Source organism: Microtus pennsylvanicus, chromosome 20 (genome assembly GCF_037038515.1).
Source record: "Microtus pennsylvanicus isolate mMicPen1 chromosome 20, mMicPen1.hap1, whole genome shotgun sequence".
Lineage (NCBI taxonomy): Eukaryota > Metazoa > Chordata > Mammalia > Rodentia > Cricetidae > Microtus > Microtus pennsylvanicus.
Window position 1 is genome coordinate 37,875,805 of NC_134598.1, and position 21,156 is coordinate 37,896,960.

A 21,156-nucleotide genomic window follows, 5' to 3' on the forward strand; every position below is an offset into this window, starting at 1 on the left:
CACACTCACGCCCCCCCCACACTCACGCCCCCTCCACACACTCACCCCCCCACGCTCACGCCCCCCCCCCACGCTCACGCCCCCTCCCCACGCTCACGCCCCCTCCCCACGCTCACGCCCCCTCCCCGCGCTCACGCCCCCTCCCCGCGCTCACGCCCCCTCCCCGCGCTCACACGCCCCCCCGCGCTCACACGCCCCCCCCACACTCACGCCCCCCCACACTCACGGCCCCCCCACACGCCCCCCCACACACTCACGGCCCCCCCACACTCATGCCCCCCATACACTCACGCCCCCCACACACACACTCATCAGCCTTTGTTGTACCTGCATTTTCAAAATGGAACCGTCTCGGTTCTCAAGCCGTCCTCCTGCCTCAGCTCCCAAACGCTGAATTATATAAGCGTGTTCAACACAGCTGCTTCAGAGAAAGCCCCATCCTCTTCTCTGCAGACCACAACCTTGAGAATGCCGCGATTACAGCTGTGTACTGTTGTTCCCGTTTATCTCCAGAACTTTGCATCTTCCATCCTGTGCCCTCTCCTCGCCTCTTCCTGTCTGTATATCGAGAAGCCTCATATTTGTGGAATCATATATTGTCCTTTGTGATCGGCCAGTTTCACTTAGTCTGTCATTAGGGCTCACCCATATTGTAGTATGTATCAGAATATCCTCCCAAATTAAGACTGGAAGGTTTTCCATTTTACTGTATAAACATTGTGTTTACCCATTGGCAATTATGAGACCGGTGCACCTTTTTTCACCGGTGGCTGACAGTGCTGAGCTTGTGTGCCCTGGTATCTCATCAGGTCCCTGCTTTCCTTTCTTTGGAGTCTGTATCACCTGTGTCTGTGTGTTCAGTTTTCTGAGGAGCTGCATATCTTATACCGCAGGTGGACATGGGGTTCATGAGATGCTGTATGAACACAGTATGTGTTGTTTTTCCGGAGGGTGCTGGTCTGTTTTCAGTAGTAACTACTAAAGGATAAGAAGTGGGGACTTGTGGTTTAATTGCTCCCGTATTCCACCTACCACTCCACTCCACTAGTCAGAGACGAACTTGTCGTTCATGCAGCTTCCCTGTTCATAGCTCCTTAACATGGCTACTTTTCTTTAATAATTCCGAAACAGAAATCAGTGTCCTGAGAGCACAGGCGTGCACATGACTCAGCGTCCTCCAGGACATGCTCACACACACTTGTCAGTTACGGCTCCATCTTGATAACACTCAGAATTTAGTTGGGTCTTTTGCTTTTAACTGTCACCATGCTGAAACTTTGGCTCTTTCTGAAATCCTTTTCCCCTTCACTGGTACTAGTGACAGAAACCGGGCTTCTTAGCTGGAGAGCTGGGGCTCCAGCACCAAGGCCCTGCCCAGCTCTGTTGCTGTAAAGCAGCTCCCACTGACCTTGTTGACTCCATTCGCAGTTGCTCAGAACTGCCTGGTGACCAAGATCAAAGTCCTCACTGTAGGGCCACATCCTCCCGATGGCTGCTGTTTCTCTTCCCTCTCCACCTCCAGGTCCTGCTTGAGTCTCCTCTGTGTACAGCTGCTTAGTCCTCGATAGAGCCTGACTTCACATCACTTTCCGTCCCACCTCATTCTTCTTTGCGCTGTTTTTTTTTGTTTGTTTGTTTGAACAGCACCTCCTACCTTCAGCACACCATAAGCTTCCCTATTCCTTAGGTCTGTTTTTTCTTTTTCTTCTTTTTTTGTTAGAACATAAGTTCTATAAGGGAACAGGACTTTAAAAAAAAAATCTGTCTTTATGCACATGTTTGTTGACTACACTAATAAATTTTTAAGTATTTTGTGTTACTGATATTGACCAGAAACAGTTAAAAGAATTGAAATGTAGTTCAACTTTATACACATGCTCTTTTGCTCATACCTTTTTTTTGCCATAATCCTCCTGTTGTCAGATCATAACTCATCAGTTCTTATAATGGTCTTATTTTAAAAAATATCATGGTTAGTATACATAGGAGTTCAGATACACAGGCCTGGAAGGAAGAGGGGAAGACAGACAGGGAAAATAAAAACGACACCCAAAGGTCCACCACAGTGTCCTTAAAGCAGGGAAGACTCAGTCTTCACACCAAGGAAGAATAACCTCAGAATTTCACCGTGTTGGGATCTTAGAACCTATCAAGCTGAGTGTTGGGTTGTAGGGGCTAATAGTGCTAGGTATGCGTTCATTCCAAAATATACAGCTTTGCTATTGTCATGGCGACTTGTTTTCTCTTCTCGTGGGTGGGAAGCTGTACGAGACTGGCTGGATGGGACAGAGTCTCATCTGCCAGGACACGTTGACATTTTTCTCATGGAGGAGTGGTACCGTTCATTGTCCCGGCTTGTGTTTTATGTGGTTTTGTTTACATTCCCCTGAGTACCATAAGGAAGAAAAAAGATGTCTGTTTAAAAGGAGAAATGAACCCTGAGTCCCTGGGGTTACTGGGGCATTGTGTTTTCTCCATGGGTCGGGGAGGGGCCTCGCTCTTTGAGAATGAAAATGCTGCCTTCGTGCTTAGACAGCAGAGGACCTTGTCACTTGGGAGCTAGCCTCAAAGCAAGTCTTGAATCATTCTGGCATCCCACCAATACACACCCTTAGTCCCAGCACTCAGGAGGCAAAGGCAGGTGGATCCCTGTGAGTTCCAGGACAACCAGGGCTACAGAGAAACCTTATCTTGGGGCGTGGGTACCAAGAAAAGAACGGTTCTGTGTTCTGCTCAACCTAGGAATCCGCAACAGCACAGGGCTCACCTGTGTGTCCCTGACCCTTCTCTGAGGTACATAATTGCTTGTGCTACTGTCATTGTTTTCTGAAGTGTGCAGGTGTGGTTCTTCAGATCAAACCTGTCAGTGTGAGAAGCCTGTTCTCAATGACGAGTGTAGTGACCTGCGCCTGCGCTCTCCCGGAATGCCCGACTCCTGGGCTTGAGTTTTAGCTGTAATTACCTTTGTTCACCTATAAGGCCAGCTGTTAGGATATAGCAATGGGGACTCTGCATTTCCAGACTCTTCTGAAACCTTGTTCAGTTCTCTTTGTTCTTAAGCTTGGGAAATACAATGACCCGTTTAGCAGTTCTGTGAGGGCCTCTAGCTAGAGACCCTTTGTCTTTTGTGGACACCTTTAAAAAGGAAACTACAGGGCAATATCTGGTCGGGCACTGGGTGAGCCCAGGGTATTAAGGTCACACGGGGAACTTCACACGTCGACCCAAGCCAGGCCAGCTCTGTCCTTAGAGTGTTTCTCCCGAGTGATTCAAAACTAGGAATAAGTGACCAGTCTGCATGTTTTCAGGTCATCCCAGAGTCCCTGAAGAACCACAGAGGATACCTACAAACAAGGGGAGAGCCAGCAGATGGGCCCTAGGCCCCAGTGTCTTCTGCCTGCTCTATTTCCTTTGTCCCTGAGGAATTCCGCGGCTTTCTGACTTGTACATAGTTTGCTGATGGGAACACGGGGTTTTCTTGATTTGTTCATTTGCCTTTTTAGGGGACGAGGGAGGGACGTGCTAGAGATTGAATGCATGACCTCACACCTAGTTTTTCAGCAAGGGCTCTACCCCTGAGCTGCTGCCCAGCCCCCTCAAACCTTGGTAAGTTTCTTAGGCATACAGCATTAGACCCTGCTGAGCAGGCTTTTAAGGCGCAGCTGTAGTCACAGACCCTGTCTGAGGACAGCAACACGGATCGTGGATCTGTTGTGGTCTGTAACCTCTGAAGAGTATAGCAAAAAGGAAGTCTGGTGGTAGTGACAGTGAAACGTGAGCTCGCCCTTACAACAACCAGAGGAGCCAGTCAGTTACACTGCCTTTCACTGGCTCATGTGACGCTTTTTCTTCAGTTTATCCCAGCCTCCGACGCCTCACAGTTTATACTGGTTTGCTTATCCTGGACCATCTCTGAGAGCATTGGTCCTGTATCTGGAAGACCTTAGGAAGCCATTTGTTAGCAATGCCGGCCCTGCTGTCTGCATTTTGATCATTAAAACAACCTGTACTTGGCTGGTACAAGACACTGTAACTGTGTCTGTGTCTTCTCAAGAATACTGCTTTAAGGTATTGATATTTAGACACTGAAACAGCTGTTTTATTTTCCCTTCTTAGTAAAAAAGAAAGAAATGTGGCCTTCTTATTACGAGTATAATTTGTTTGGTGTTAGAACTTCATACAAAGCTGGTATAAGAAATCCATTGCTGTGAGCATTGTTCTAGATCTGTTTCCAGAAAGCTAAGATGCTGTTGTTTGTCTCTTGGTAGGCTAGCTTGCATTTTCTTCCTAAGTTAGATCAAATTGAATTAAAACTACTCTTCTACTTCATCTTTTACTGTTTTGGATTCTCATTACCTCTGTGGTCTCACTAATGGACTAATTTCCTGAGATTATAAATCGGCATGCGTTCATTTCCAGATTGCAGCCTCTCTGTCATCATTTTTCCAGTTTTTGTTTTTTCTTCTTTTTTTGGACATGTTTGTTTTATGCTGTATCACAAAATGGATTTTCTCGTTCCACTTCTGAAAGTATTTGTCCCCTTACGATTAATGAGTAAGATGTGCATCTAAGGATATCTATCCAACGGCACCAATCAAATTTTATATTTTTAAAAGCAGCCATGCCTTAAAAAATAGTTGGCAAGTCAGCTTTAATTAAAAAACTAATTTTCCAAAGCAAAACAACAACAACAATAATAATAATAAACATTCCTATAGCAATTCTATACAATAAAATTATTATTGAAATTATTGCCAATTTTTGGCTATTATACTCTTTCTTATATAACTTAAAATTTGGACCAGAAAAGTATAGAAAGAGCATAATTCTAAAACATACAGCATAACTTTTTTTTCTTTTTGTAGCATTAATCTTATCACTGGTCATTTAGAGGAACCCATGCCAAACCCTATAGATGAAATGACAGAAGAACAAAAAGAATATGAAGCCATGAAACTTGTCAACATGCTTGATAAACTTTCCAGGTATTGTATTCCCATCCGTTTTCTGCTTGGTTTCTAAGAATGTTCTAGTTCTTTGTCTCTCTCACTGAGAGTCACCATAGAACAGCAACTCTGGAATCCATGTCTACTGAGCAGGGAGGCCAGGCAGCAGAAGGACTTAGGTGCCGCTTCTGGGTGTGTGTCAGTGAGTCACGTCAACACTCAGTGCTGAGCAGGAGCTAGAGGTGGCTCTGATATTAACTGACTAACCCCCTGTCTTTAAAAGAATGCTTTGAGTTAGGGCCAGTGATTTTGCTGCTTCTTGTATTTTTGTTTCAGTCTGTTTTGGTTTTTGTTTGAAACCATGGTGCGCTTTTTCTCCTTTCCTTTTCGATGTGCAAGTTTGCCGTATTGCTTTTTGAGTTGCTGCTGAAACCAGGGATTCTAAAATGCCATATACTCTTCAGGAAGAAGTGAAAAGAAATAGCTCAGATAAAGGACTTTTTTTTTTTAAGCCGGCACTTTTACTAATTAGGGATTCCAAAAGCAACCAGCCCTCCCCTCTTGCTTCACACCGCCTTCCTTTCCAAAATAGCTAGTTTGTAGATAATTAAATGAAGATATGCTAATCAACAACTCCCTCTTCTGAGGAGTTACTAGAGCTGATTCCTGCAGGCTTGGATGGGTTGCCTTATTTTCCAGTCATTATTAAACCACTGTCTCCTGTAAGTCATCTTGAGTGAGTGTTTCTTTGTGTTGGTGACAGCCACCATGTAAAGGTACATCTTTTCTGTTCATTTCATTTTTCACATAACCATAAAGGCTGCTATTCATCCATTAAGAGAAATGACAGTTGGAGAAGAACAGGCAGAGACTGGTGGTGGGAAGGGAAGGGGCGGGGCTCCAGGGAAAGCCGAGGTTACATTTGTAGCCAGAGGCTTAGCTGAATGGGAGATGGGTGACTGTGGCTCCACAGAATTAGAGCAGATAGGGCTGTTTGTGACTCTCTGTGGTGGATAACAGTGGTAATGTGTAGAAGCTGCTTAAAAGTAGCTTCACTGTCTACAGGGCATTGTAGGACTTGATGACTGCTGGCTGCCCCTACCTTTCTGTCCTTTCCCAGAAGGAATTAGTAATAGTCATGAGACTGTTACTAGAGCAGAATAACGAGCTCTATGTGAATATCTAAGAATAAGATCTGGTAGCTGGGGAAAGGGTTCAGTCCCCAGCACCCTCCTCTCCTAAAAAAGAATATATATAAAAATAAGTTGTATGTGTCTGACAGCTTCCGAGTGGTATAAGTACATTAGAATAAGATCAGTAGATCCGTCTGGGGGAAGCCAGAAAGGAAATTGTTAGCAAGGCCCTGAGTGGAACATGTTAGTGTTTTAGCTCAGTAGATCACTCAAGTAGTTACATTTCCTATTGTGGTGATAGGCATTTCCTGCAGTTAACAGTTACTATAGTTGGTCCATTCAACCTGCAGGAGGAAACAGTGTAATCTGGATACTTGGCTTATTTATAGATAATCAATTTTGTAAAGTACCGTATTAATTCACATAAATCAATTCTCTTTTTAATCCCAGGGGTATCTACATATTTTATACATAGTTTAGAAGCTACTAAATAAGTAAACACATAAACGTTAATTCTGAAATGCCCTACTTGATTTAAACTATGTCTCAGAGAAGACAGACATTGACCGAGAAGCACCCAGCAGGTGCCTGGCTCACGCTGAAGCCTGTACAGAACAGAGCTAGGATGTCTTGTGTTGGCTTTGATAGAACCTACTTTGCCATTGAAGTTGAAGCAAAAGTAACTTTGAGTGTAGTCGTGTTGACTTTTTGCATGACGTACCGTGGTTTTACATTGTCTGCCTGTGTGTGCTTTCTAACATTTGCTTTCACTAATGACAGTGACGTCTGTACAGAGGTCAGCGTAGGCATCCCAGAGCAAGAACGCAGACGAAACCACTCCTTCGTGTGTCTTTCATGATTGCTGTGCTGCACTACTCATCGGTCTTAAGCTTCATCTCTCTATTTACTTTTTCTTATTTTTTGGTAAAATAAGAAAAAATAAGATGCCATACAGCTAAGTAGACTTAGGTTCAGTACTCAGCAGCTCCCATGGGCAGAGCACTGAGCTAGGACGCAAGTGAGACAGTTTCTGCTTTTGGAAAACTCATACTGTAGTGGGAGAAACAGGTGTATAATTTATCTCAGAAATAAAAGGAGAAATTGTGGCAAAAGCTGTGTTGAACTGTGTGCCCCGAGGAAAAGAAGCAGTTTGTTCAGGGAGCCTCTCCCAGGGGACGGAAGTGACAGTGGGCTGGTCGTGGAGTGGAAGTGCTCTGGAGAGAAACGGCCATTCATTGTAGGGAGAGAGACTTGGTCCTTTCAAGTCTTTGGACTTTGCTTACTGCGTCTTTCTTCCAAGGAGCTCAGGTAGCATGTTAACCTCACTGACCGGTGGGAAATGCAAGGACACAGAAATGCCCAAAGCATTTCTAAGCGGATGACCGCGGTTTATCGTACACTCACCCATGTGTGCTCTCTTCAGCTTGAAAATAAAGTGAGACTAGGAACTTCATTTTCCAGAACTCAAGGCCTTTGCTCTGTCCACTGTGTTACTGTGTCTGTGTTACAGTGTCTGCCAGAGCACTTCTTAGCATCCTCTCTGCAGTTTCTCCTGCCCGAGAGAGTTGAGGCTAGGACTGGAGGTGGCGTGGCCGAGGCGTGGACACTAGACACTTCCTTTTCTCATCCCTAGGAGAGCAGATGTGAAGCCCCTGCACCAGGATGGTGGTTAGCAACAGTGGCCCGTGCCAAAGCACTTTCCAAAGTGATGACTAAGGTTGGTCATGCCACGTACTCTTCCTGAGCTTGGTGTAGGGTGTAGACGCTACTGTCAAAAGTGTAAAACCATTACTGTGAAACTTGAGGTCACCTGTCCATATAACCTTCACACTGGACATGGCCCTAAGGATCCTCATCCCAGCTAGGATTCGAAAGGTGTTGAGATTGGTGCTTAGAATGCTCTTACTGAGTATGGACAGAGTAACACTCTCAATGATGTCAGATCATGTTTGTGTCAGATGTGTCTAGTCCTTATGTAGGGGGTTTTCAAAGCTAGGAAATCACCTGGACCATGTAAGCCCTGCCCTGTAGAGCTAACTCGGTGCCTTTTGCCCTGTGGTTTCCCCAGTGTACAGGGATGGAAAGGACCGACCTCCAGGTATGAAGTCTGGTTTGGTTCTGTTTTTTTTTTTTCCTCTATAGAATAACCTGCAGGATTCAAGGCTTCAAAGTGTAATTGTCAGGTCCATTTCTTAGCCAAACTTCATTAAAGTAAAGGAATATCATAAAGAAATGTGGGCCGTGGCTGGCTGATTTAAGTTAGTGATATGAATTTCTTTAATCTAGAATGATAAGTATATTTAGCAATCAAGCCTGAGATAGAAGATTACAGAAAACATCATATGATGTTTGTAACTTGCCTGCCTCTCCACCTCCTCTCTCCTCCTCAGACGTTGAAAGCAAAAATAAGCGCCTGCTCTCAAGCAGGAAGCTGGAGTGCAGTGTAGGTAGGAAGTCCAGTGCCTGACACAGCCCCCTGCACCCAGCAGCAGCGCATACACTGACGCGGCTGCATACACTGATGCGGCCTTCAGCCAGTGTGGGCCAAGGGCAGGGGCATTTTCATCGCAGTTGTGTTTCCTCGCATCCCCTTTATTTCCTTAATGGACACCGGGTGGACTGATCTCACCTCCCATTCCCACTCCAGCTCTGTTTACCAAGGCACATTGCCTGTTTGCTTACACAGGACACTGGTTGAAATTGCATGTAAACAAACAATACCTAATCTGCCACCACCTCCTTCTCCCATGCATTCCCTGGCACTAACCATGCTTCCAGTCCCACCCCCATTTTTGCCAGCCATATTGGTATGTGGGACATAGCTTTCTTAATTCTGGCATCAAGTCTAAAGTTATGAGAGATTGATGGATAAAAAGTAGCATACATAACTTTTTCCATAGAAATAAATTCTATTGCTCAAGTTACAAAAATACCAAAACTTGTAATTGCACACGCCTTTGTGAGAAGCTGGCCAGGATCTCTCCTCAGGTGCATTTCAGAGACGCAGCCACCCTCATGACTACTAAACCCTTGAAGTGTGGTTAATCCAGTTCAGAATGTCCTCTGAAGACAAAAAGGGAGTGGAAAGTGTCTCGTTGACTATTTAGTAGCTTATGTGTTTAAAATGACCAATTTTTGTATGGGATTAAATTAAATTTAGCTTTGAAATCAATTTTACCTCCCGTTACTTTTCTGTCTGGCTAGCTGGCCATTGACCACTGATGTGCAGCCCCCGTGGCTGGTCGGCTCATGTTTCTGACTACAGCACTGTTCTCCCTCATGACGGTGCCATGAAATCTCAATTAAGGGAGCTCGGTGCTTTCAGCTGACACGCCCTTACAAGAACGAGAGGACTCTTTTGAGAGGCTTAAGTCTGCCCCTCTTTAGGTTGGCTAGACACCAGAGCACGATGTCCTGTGCCCTTTGTATTCCTTATTGGAGTCACAGCACAAGCTGAGATGGCTTTTGACAGTTAGCAAAACACAAAATAAAAATAGCCTCCTTCCTAGCTGCCTGCCTTTTAACGTTCAGATTTTCCTGATTGGAAAGGTTATTAGAATTTCCGTTTGTGCTGCTTCCTTCAGTGGAGTTTGCTGGCTGCAGACCTCATGTAATTGTGTTAATGTAGACAACAGAGCAGAGAAGTTTTCTCACAATGTTACTCAGAAATCAGGATGTCATCATTTAAGGTAAACTAGCCAGTGCTCTTTCAGCAGTGCCCCTGCCTTCCCCCCTGCTCCTCACTGCGCTGACTAACATGGGTAGTGACAGAGTCTCAGGAGCTTTGCATGCTATCTTCTAACAGAAATGAGAATAATAAAAAACTAATTCAGTGCTTCAAAATGTAAAAATCAAAACAAACAAACAAAAAGCTTCTATGTGTGCTCCCTGTTGTCCTGAGACAATCCTGTGGTCTAAGTAGGATGGGAGGTATCATTGGGGAGTGAGCTGTCACAGGTTAAGGGCTGACTCCCTCCAGAACTCCCAGATAGTGTTGCTGTTCTGACAAGTTACCAGCTACGCTCAGCAGTTTGTAAATGAATGCGAAGCACCAAAGGCCAGCAGGGAGCAGGTCTGCTTTGATGGACTGCAGGTTATGGTGGAAAAGCATCGCGCACCCCAATTTCCTGCTCCATGTCAGATGCTGCGTCACTAGCTAAAGAACTGGCTTTATGAGGGAAGCAGTAAAAGTCCTAAGATCCTTTGTTAAAACTGGGTTTGGGCATTCTTTTTAAAAGAGAATGAGTATGGTACCCACGTCATCACGTTACTGAATCTTCACTTTAAAGTAGCTTCCCTGTGGGAATTTTTAGATCCCAGTCCCATTACAAAGTGGAAGGGTGTGGTGTTGTGAGCAGTTCACTGTGTCCATTTATCTTGGGTCAGCATACTCACACAGCATATTTTGCTTTTCCACTAGTGCCCAACTTAGAACATAATGATAAGGGCTGCGGAAAAGGTCTCGATTATTTATTAAGATGCAATTGGAAGGCCTTTTTCTTGTGGTAAAGCCACCATTCCCATTGTTCCTTTTCTGTCAGTGTCCTGGTGAAAGGGGAAGCCATTGATAAAATGTAAAGCATCCGTGTCCACACGCGAAGGCCACCTCTCCCCCACGGCATCAACAGGGTTCTGTGACTGTCTAGTCAGCAGTGTCCACACGCGAAGGCCACCCCCACCACCCCAAAAGCATCAACAGTTTCTGTGACTGTCAGTCAGCAGGGCTGTCACAGCGCGAGAAGCCCAGGTCTCAGTTCCACGCACCCTCTGGGCTGGCGGGATCCATCCCCGTAGGCATCCTACATTAATTAAAATACTTCATTTATATACTAATGCTTCATCCTATCTTCCAAAGGCCAAAAGGAATTAAATATGAAATGGCTAATTTAACACGTCAGGGCTCTTTTTCCAGGCCAACCTCACATTAAGAACAAGAATCCTTGTGTCAAAGTAATGGTTCCCAATTATCTTGTCTTGGGTTTTGTTATACATTGAACAGAAGTCAACAAAACAAGTAACAGAACCTGGCTAACTAGCAGCACCCTCATTAGAGCAGAGAATTAATCAGGGGTGATTAGAGGAAGCAGTTTTCCCTTTTTTCTCCTTTTCTAATCACAGAACAAAATATGTTCGACAAAAGGATCGGAACTATTATGCAGTACTCAATTAGAGGGAGGTGAATAGGTCTCTAACATGCTGTTTTATCAAAAGAGCAGACTGGTGTTTGCATGACTGTTGTTTCCTTACAGACCCTGTCATTAATTCCATGTGTCAATACTGCCCTGTAGTACACAGAGCAGACAAGAAAGAAGAGCCCTTGAAAACAAGGGAATGATTTTTGAGTCGTTACCAAGCTAAGTGGCAAGCGGGAAGCTGAAACTCGTATAGGTAAATTCGAAGGGACTCTTGGGAGACCTACAAGTGGGAACAAGGATGTGTTTTTACCAACTGCTTGATTATGTCCTGCTTTCACCAAGTGCACTGAACCCAATGCTTTGTTTATATTGCACAGAACATACGCTGTGGACAAGAGTGGTGTCTCGCTTCCAGGTCAAGTAAGGTGTTACACACACACACCTGACCTGTTCTGTAACATGCACCGTGCAGTTGGGCATGCTGTTATCCAAGCCCCAGTGCTGGGGTCCGCACATAGGACCCTGTGACCACCTCCACAGTTGTGAAGAGCTATCACAGAGTACCATCCCAACAGGAAGATGTTAACATACAGAACAATATATTTAAATATGTTTAAACCCCATAAGTTTCCACCCTTTTTGGTTTCCATTGGCAGTCCCAAAGGTTAGGCTGGGGCAAAGTAGGGTTTCTGTCCTTGGACGTACTTTATCTGTGTCCTCTTGCCTGGCCACACCCTTACAGACTATGGTTCCTTATCGTTTAGTAAGATCAAATTTCTAAATGATGTTTCGTTCCAGTTGAACATTCTTGGAGGCTTATCTCTTCCCTGGCCAGATGCCTGATCAGATGAGAAGCCCGCCATGATACTGTCCCAGTGCCTAGAATGGGCTCTTTATCCAGTAGACATCACTGTACTTTTTGGTGATAACGGGGGCAGTCGTAACTGTTAAGGCCTGTGTATAGCACTGAAGGTAAGTGTGGAGCAGTTGTTGTTTGTGAATATCGTATTCTGATACACATTTCAACCGTGATGCTTATTAGACACTCACCTAGCGTGTTTTAGAGTAAAATGACCAGTGAGGGCCGTGATGCAGTCTGGATCCCGTGGGAGGCGCCTGCCATTGCTTCAGGAGTCGTCCCTCCCTGCTGACGGGCTGAGGTCTGTGTCATTGACCGTTGGGGTTAGAATACCTTGATTAGGAGAAAGGCCTAGGATGGTGGTTTTTGAGTATCTTAAAACCCCAGGAGCTTTGTATGCGATTTGAAATTTAGTAGCCTGATACTTATTTTTACAATCAATATAGAATAGTGCGGATCATCTTGTCCACCCCCTCATTATAGCTCAAGAGGCAAATGACTTGCTCAGGGTCTTGTGACAGATCAGCAGACTGTACGAGGCCAGAGTCTCTGACTGACTTAGGACTCTGAGTCTGTACCAGGTAGTGGTGGACAGCAAGGACGCCTGACTTGGGCTGGTGCTGACTCAAGGAAGCTACCACAGCTGGCAGGAATGCTTCCTGGCATGTGGTCCTCTGCCGTTCTCCACTTCTGCCATGGCCCATGTACTACATCCTTGCAGGAAACACTCACCAAGCACCTCCTGTGTGCTCTGTCCTAGACCAGATACATGAAAACCACAGCCCGAGAAGACATGGACTCTGCCTTCAAGTTGAGAGCAGCAAACCTTTGGAAAGCATTCTGCAGGGTGTCGTATCGGTTAGGATCCTTTCCTGGTTCTGTAAATCTTGATGAAAACAAATTTGCTTACAGATCTCACCTGTGTCTTGTTCATGACTTAGTTACGAGAAAGAAGCCTGTATGATCATGACTTTTGTGAAAAGACCAGCTACCTGTAGCTTACAGGTGCTTAACTGAAGCTGTGCTCTGTAAGGCCCTTTGCCAGAGTGCAGGAGGGTATTAAAACTGACCAAAGCATAGAACAGTTTCTTTTAGTATGTCAGAGCAGTATTGTTTGCAGCCTTCAAACGACATAGTAATGGTTATTGTTAATAAATACACTTAAATATGGAAGGTGACTCTTGAAAGTACTCAGAGTCCAGTTTCAGCCTTGGAGCCCAGGTCTCTAGCCCCTCTTTCCTGCCTCAGCACTTTTGAGCTTTCGTTCTTTTCCTCAGCCAAGCCAGCCTGCTTGCCAGTCCCGCACATGACTAACTCTCTCTTGTGTGCCTTTGCTTGACTAATTCTGCTTCCGGGATGCGTGTCTTCAGTGCTGTTACGGTGTGGCCTCCAGTCTGCCTCCTGCAGAGAGCCGTAGTAACATGTTCCCCTTTCCTTCTATGTCCTTTCTGTGTGTGCATCGCCAGGTGACAGTCTTAATGACCTGGGCACAAACAGACCTCAGGAAACTAAGATAACCCCCATCCACCAGGCCATGAGCATGTCTAGAGCAGAGATTGTGTTTGGTGTTTGTAGGTTGCTGTGCTAGCTTCAGGATAGAGAAGAACAGAAAAGTTAGACGTGAGAATATGAGAAGCAATCCAGGTCCATGGGTAAAGCAGTCACAAGCTAGTAAGTGATCATTTCTGCTCCCAAACAAGACAAGAAATTTTCTTGAACACATTCCACACATAGGAGTCTGCTAGCGAGCTGGAAGGCTCTGCCTGTCAATCATCCTAGCTTGTTGATCTGCTGTTCTGTGATCCTTTGGTATTGTTTAATGTGTGTGCGTATTCTCTTCCACACTGACTGAAGCTTCTTGAGGACAGGGACCACATCTGTTATTTACCTCTGTGCACTCTTCCCCCACCTCCCCTCACACTGTTTTATCAGGACGGGGAAGCCTCCTGTAAACACAAGGAACTAGAGTAAAGCTTGTGGGTTCTGATTCTACCCCAGCCGTTACACTGCACACTTTCTGTGTGTAGTCTGTGGTGTGTGCCTTCATGATTGCTTAGTGAGGTGTTTCTCATCCATTCTACTGAAAATGAAATCCAAGTTTAGACTTTTCAGGTCTTCAGGTAATGAGCTGTTGATCTAGAACTAAAAACCAGGTCTGGCTTTAGAACCTGTATATGCTTTTCGCTTCCCAGAGTAAATCCTTGAGTCCTCTCCAGGCCCCAGAACCCTTTGATCTGTACTGGTGCTGTTGTTGCTACCACTGTGGTGCTGGGACTTCATATCATCACTGGGAAGTAGGCAGAGCTAGTGTTACCATGACCCCATTTCACAGACCTGCCCAAGATCTCACACTGGTAGGTGGAAGAGTCCAGACCTTAGCCTCGCTCTTCCCACACGTCACGGTGCTGTCTTAATTTATTTGCATGAATGCATGACTGTGGTCAGGGTGCACTGAAGCCTTTCCTACAGAAATGTCAGTAGACACGGACATTGCATGGAGCCGTGTGCAAGGTGATACAGGGCACCCCTAAATGCTGGAGAACAGTTAACAAGTGAGAATTAAAAGATGGTGCCCTTTGTTCTGTAAATTAACTCTTGTAAATTCTCCATAAAACTAAGATTCTGAGCTATTCCCAGTTGTAAAGTCGGACTAAAGAGTAGGAAGTCGCTGGGCAGTTCACACACTGGCAGCTGGTCCCAGTATGGACCTGTTACTATGGAAATGTAATTGTTAGTGCTGTCAGTGGTGTGTCTGCCAGGCAGTTCCTCGCTGCCTTTGGTCGGGCCCCTGCCAGGTCTGCTTCTGCCTTTCCCTCCCATCCCTCACAGCCTTCAGTTACCAACACCTTTAGACCTAGGTCATTTGGTTCTAAAGTTTTGTGTTTGGGTTTTTGGCCTTTTGAGCCAGGCTCTTGTTTTCGCAGATGTGAATTTTCTTAGCCTGCAGAGTGCTGTTCTCAGCAAGGTGCCCCTTTCCTTCACATCAGTCGTTAGGATTCAGTATCACATAGTTCCTCATCACAGTCACAACTAGAAAAACATGGATTCTCAATCGTGGCCAGGTCAGAGCAGGCCAAGAGCATTGCTGGTGGCTCTCCACTGGCATTTCTATCTGTTTGCCACAAAGGCACCGTTCCACCGAATCTGCCTGTGTTCTGGCTCCTGTAGGGAGTGCCTTAGTACCTGCCCTGGAGCCATAGGGACATTTAACCACTCTCCTTCCCCAGCCCCTTCCACACCTGAGGCGTGAGGCCTCTCCTTCCCACAGCCTCAGCCACAATCCATCTCTTTCATTTTCCATACACCATTACAATGGCCTCCATCCTGGTGAGTCTGCACAGCGCTCCCAGAGGGTGTGAGCCAGTGGACACTCCAGGACAAATGCTGAGCTCCTTCCTTTGGCCATGTTAGCCTTCCCGCTCCCCTCGCTTCTTCCTTGTCCAGCCTGACAAGAGCACAAAGCAGCAAAAGCAACTTAACACAGGCACACAAGACAGTGGGACTTCTGCCCCCCTCGGGTAGTGCGGCCGTGCTTCTCAGGAGCCACTGTCGTACCCCATCTGTGGCCCAGGTCATCGTGGGTCTGTTTGTTTTGTCCACTTGTCAAGGGCAGCCGCTGCCGCCTGTCTTCCTCGTCTGCCCAGCAAGTGGCAGTTCCTTTCACATGGTCACTGAGCAGTGAACTCGGCTGCTTTTCCGTGCAGTTAGGGTGGCAGCTGAGATGGATTTACTGCAAAGAGCACAGGACTCTGTTTCAGGAGACCCGTCCCATGCCCAACTCTGCCACTAAGCGGCCTTGGGTAAGTGGCTCAGCCTCCTTTCAAAAAGGGGGTTGGACTGAATGATCCCTGAGGCTCCTTCCAACTTCGAGCTTTATGGTTTTGATCCTGTTTCTTACTTAGAACACGCAGGAGCCTCAGTTAGCCAGCCAGCCACATTTCCCAGACTCTGGCCTCAGGCGTCATCCTCTGACACTAGCCAGAGCCATTACATAGGCTCCTGTTCCTTTAACCCGGTCACCGAGCTGAGCTCACCTCCCCAGGCTTCACTGTGCTGTCTGAAGGGTAGCAAGGAGAGGGGAGGCGTTACTGTTTCCCTTCACACCAGAGCCCACCAGCGTTACAGCGGCTGCGTCATGTTCTCAGACGGTGGTGTCCGTCTCCATGAGAAATAAGTTTTAAGCAACTCCCGTGCCTTCGACGCACTCTTAAGCGCACTACCAGCCTGTTGGGAGTGGAAGGCTTGGAGTTAGCAACTCAGTAGGTAGATTTGTCACGACCTCCATGCAATAATAAATACGGCCTATGAAGAGATTAAATAAATCTTTCTTGATGCTTTTTGATTGGCTTAATCAATAATTAACCATCTTAGATGAGGCTGTAACTTGTGGAGTGGATACAATTGGATTAGGTGAAGACAGTTGGGGAGCTTTGAAGAGATTAAAAATGGCTGTCAATCCCATAATTAAACTGCCACAAACAAAAGCAATGGTGTTTTAAACGAGAAAAAGGAAAGAAAATGTGGGGAAATTCAGCTGATTTGAAATGAATCCACAAGTATTCATTGAGTCAGAGATGGTGGGAACAAAACCAAATTTGACAAATTGATTCCATTAAATGAAACATGCGTTTAATTCTAAGTTGGGCAGGTGAAACTGGCAGCTTCAACTTCTCTAAAACAAATGAATCCACAAGAGGAAAAAAAGTTAATTATTCAAAACAGAAGAGACTTGCTCCTTGTCCTGAGCCCATTTGGACCTTGACTTTTCATACTTTAATTGGCTTAGTGGGTTTGGCTTGTGTGAATGAAGTCTTTCATCTCCCTTTTTCTTCCCATGCCCCTTTCATCTTTCTATTACCAACACAGAGAGAGCTTGAGAGAAAATACTTTGGGTTTTAGAAACTTCTCTTTTTAAAAGGATGTGGCTCTGGGTGGGGGAGGGGTGTGTGTGATGCTGGTGAATACTTTTTTCTCTTTCTTTTATCTCTTTTCCAGAGAGGAGTTGCTTAAACCAATGGGACTGAAGCCTGATGGGACAATAACGCCTTTGGAGGAAGCTCTCAGCCAGTATTCCGTCATCGAGGAGACCAGCTCCGACACGGACTGAAGAGCACTGTCGCCTGTTCCACTCTCAATATGGCTTTTATCAGCATCTTCTCTCTGTAGCTCCAGGGGAATCTTCTCTAAACATGTATGCCCTTGCTTTGGCTAGAAACACATGAGCTGGTTCCCTGGGGAACCAGCATATTTAAGAGGTGGTCCTGTGTTCTCTGCAACATCCAGGCATCCACACAGAGCTGGAGTTAGGCAGTCGCGGGCTAGGAGCAGAAACGGTCATTCCATTTCATCAGGATGCAGTGTGGACTTCACTCTGCACAGCAGCCTGGTCCAGCCTGGCAGTCCTGTTGCCGGGATTCCTAGCTGAAGATCCAGCGTGTCCTTCCACCCACTCATGTAAACCGCCCCTTCTGAGTCTCTCCAGAACCCGAGGCACACGAGCGCCTGTGGAGCTAGTACCAAGGGCTGAGGCAGGGGACTCCTCAGTGACCCAGCCCCACACTTCCCTTCAGTTTTGTATACACGTGGAAACACACACAGAGCCCCAGACTTACAAAGTTTGTATGTCACCCCGCTAAACTTGAGAACACAGCTCTCCTGAGGAGTTAGATGACGGCTTCGTTCCAGGCAGCTACACGTGCCTATTCATCCCTCATGTTCTGAACACTACACGTACCGTAGGGCTGGATCACCATCCGTACTGTGGCATCCAGAGCGCGCGCATTCTGAGCTCTCGGGGTGCCGAGTGCACACTCATCCTCCAGGCAACAGAGAGGATGGGGCTCCCCAGTAGTGGGGTTCTCATGGCCTGTGCTGGGGGTAGGGAGCCAACAGCACCATTTGTACATAAAGGTCATTCGTATGTCACGTTTTAAACAAGGGTCTCTGTGTGTATTTGTGTGTGTTCTTTCTACCATATGTGATCAGTTTAATGGTAACTTTATTTATTTAAAAAAAGAAACACAAATAGTTACTATTAAACTGATTAAGGCTGTTTATTTTTACTCTTAGAAATGGTCATATGAAGTAGACGTGCAATCATGTAGACAGTGGGCCAAGTTGATCAGTGGCTAAAGTTGAAAAGGGGTTGGTTTCCTTCATATATGTATGTGTAGGTACACACACATGCATATATGCACACACATAGATTATGTGCTTAACCACTGCCTTTTAAAACTTTAAATTAAATAAAACATTGGGGATGATTCAATTTAGCCATCTGTGTGTGTGTTTCTTTATGGGTACCATTGCCCGGTTTATGTTTGAGAGTGTTTTTCCGTCTGTTCCCTCACTTGTCATCACATACCCTCTTTCTTTAATGGGCAAAGCGTGCGTAGTACTAGTGAGAATGGCTTTTATCCTAAATTATTCCTGACAAAGCTGCACATCAGGAATTGAATAGCAAAAGGCCTTTGAGCTGCCAGAGATGTAAGTTTCTTAAAATTTACTCAGAGGGGAAACCTTAAAGAACATTGCATCACTAAGATTTATTTCTAACCTGTGATTGCTTGGGCTTTAAAAGCCCCACCCCCACCCCACTCCCCTCACTCCAGCACGCACACACAAAAGCAGAAAGAGTTTACTAGACTTAAGAAGGGGCACTGAAAGCAAGGGAGGCCCGCTGAGGGTGGAAGGCCTGCAGGACCCATTCGCCACAGTGCAGATGGGGTCAGGTGCGTGTCAGGATGGGAGAGAAACCCAGAAAATACTGTGTGTGATGCTGTGGCCATAGACATATTTCCTAATGACCCTCTCTGATCAATCAAGTTCAGAACGCTTGTAAGCGACCAGGGTTTCCACCCATAGTCGCTGGGAAGAACTTGTGTTCCATGTCTCAGCCAATGGCGTCTGCAGTTTTCATTTTATTTGGCAATTCATGATTTTAGCTTAAATGGAAAAATCCAGAGCAAGGGAATTTATTTTGTTATTTCATTCTACAAATGCATTTTGAAAGTATTTTTATAATCTCTGGTTGGATAGCTTTTCCGTGAGTAGCCGCCTAGTCCACCAGGCCGTGCCTGATAGGGTGCCCCTCGCTGGCCCTGTGCTCACGGCCGCAGCTGTGCTCCTGGACGTCCCGCGCATCCCTTTCCCTTTCCATCTCTCTGTACGGGGTACTTCTTTTTCTAAAGGATTAATTCTTAGAAGGGGGAGTAGTTTCGCCTCGCACACAGGAAGAGCACTGAGCATCCAGTTCCGTGTCCGCTCTGTAGCTTCACCCTATCTGGAGGCAACACCTCTCCAGAGAGCTTCCCCTTGGCTCTCCAGCCCAGCCGCCGGCTTGAAGTCAGCACCTTCTCTGCTGTGTGCCCAGCCGCATAGCCAGAGGCTTTAAGATGGAAACAGCCCGGCGGCGGTTCTCGGGCCATCTTAAGCAATAACTGTTTTAGCAGGAGCAGTCTCAGTCTTTCCCACCAGGGAGGTGCCAACATGGGCGTGAGAAGCTTGGTCAGAGTTTAGATGAAGACCTGGGCACCGCTAGGCCAGAGACCAGTGGTGTGGGGCCATTCCCTCTCGAGGGAGGGTGATGGGACCGAGACCATTGCAGTCTCCAGCACTCTGCCCACACCAGACTTTGGAGGTGAAGGACGGATGGAGAAGTGTGTCCTAAAAGCATCCGAGCTGCCTGACGGAACAGCTCCCAGATGGCTGTGACCCTTTCAGGTGCCCAGTGGCCCTCAGTAGCAGACAGGGCAGGCTGAAGCTTTATAAGTAACCAATCGCTCCTCAGCACATGAGTCTCGTTCAACATGCATCCCCCTGTCTATCAAAGTCATCCGTGCTCCTGGTAGAATGTTTGGAAAGTGCGGGAAACAGTAAAACTAATGATTGACTCCGAGTCGTCCCCCACCCCAGAGCATCACTGGTAATCTTCAGTGTATTCCCCTTCCTGTATTTTTTCTATGCATATATAATTTATTTTACTACAAGATTGGACCATGCTGTGTTTACAGATTTGTACCCTGCTTTCTTTAACATATTGTGAGCATTTTCCCATACCAATAAATATTCTTTCAATGTTAATGGCTGTGACATTTCCATTACATGAAGTGTGGCAAACACCGTAGATCTCTGCATCCAGCATGATGATCGATAACCCATCTCCCACCCATTAAAAAGATGTCGCCTCTGCCTGTTAGAGCTACAACAACTGGAGAAGAGCAACTGTGGCGGCATGCCATGACAGCAAGATCAGAAAGTCTTACAAAGTGGGTAGCAAGGGTGCCTCCCAGAGGACCTGGAAATGCAAAGACGACAGCCTTGATTGGTAGGGAGCCCGGTACCAGCTCTTTCAGAGGTGTCCCCTGTGGTTGTGAGGGGGGACAAGCAACGTTGTCGGAGTGTGGCGAGCACACACAGAGAAATGCACCGTGTTCTAGGAAGAAGTCATGGAGGTGGAGTCAGTAACAGCGGAGATGAGACTTGAGCGAAGGGCGAGGTCCAGGAAAGACTGGGAAGAGGGCAGACGTGCTGCTGAGCCTGGCGTGGTTTCCAGAAAGGCCCAATCAGATAGCTTTGTAATTGGCATTCTAACTTCAGCATGAACTTAACAAGTACAGGAGAGAAGCTGTTCCTGCCAGAACTGCCTCAAACTAGAGCTCATAGACAAAGGCACACAGTGTGTCTACAGAGAGACTGTAGGCATGACAACAGGTGTCCCACGCTATGGGGCAGACTGGGTTGGAGGAAAGACAGACAAGATAGAAAGCCATGGCTGCAGCATCTGTAGGTAAGGAGGGTCTGAAATGGAGCATAAGAGGCGTGGACGAGGGCGAATTCAAGAAATACTTAAAACCGCAATCAACACGATCTCTTCTGAAGGCAAGAAAATTCAGCTCGTGGAGAATCTCAAACTCAGTGGGTTGGGAGCCAGAGAGGGTAACTGAGAACTAGGAATTCTTTCCAGGGCCCGAGAGGGAGGACTTAATGGCTAACAGCCCTGCATGTTGTAGAGGGCCAGCCCCGAAATGGTGCCTCTCAAACCTCTGGAACTGCAATCCCAGGCACACATGGTACAGACATAC

The 21,156-nt window shown here is 46.3% G+C and overlaps 1 protein-coding gene across 7 annotated transcripts in view; it reads left to right on the forward strand.

The window, feature by feature from the left end:
* The window catches only part of Ric8b (RIC8 guanine nucleotide exchange factor B), a 99,870-nt gene extending 79,715 nt beyond the window's left edge, over positions 1-20,155 (forward strand). For 2 of the 7 annotated variants that reach the window (XM_075954734.1, XM_075954736.1), the window contains 2 exons: positions 4,866-4,985; positions 17,069-20,155. In XM_075954734.1, the coding sequence (XP_075810849.1) occupies positions 4,866-4,985; positions 17,069-17,180 (232 nt within the window). In that variant the 3' untranslated portion in view covers positions 17,181-20,155. Of the gene's footprint in view, positions 1-4,865; positions 4,986-7,712; positions 7,797-11,328; positions 11,468-12,012; positions 12,187-17,068 lie in introns of those variants that run through there. The other 5 variants (XM_075954738.1, XM_075954739.1, XR_012908659.1 and 2 more) reach the window with 4 other exon arrangements.
* The last annotated feature ends 1,001 nt before the right edge of the window (positions 20,156-21,156 follow it).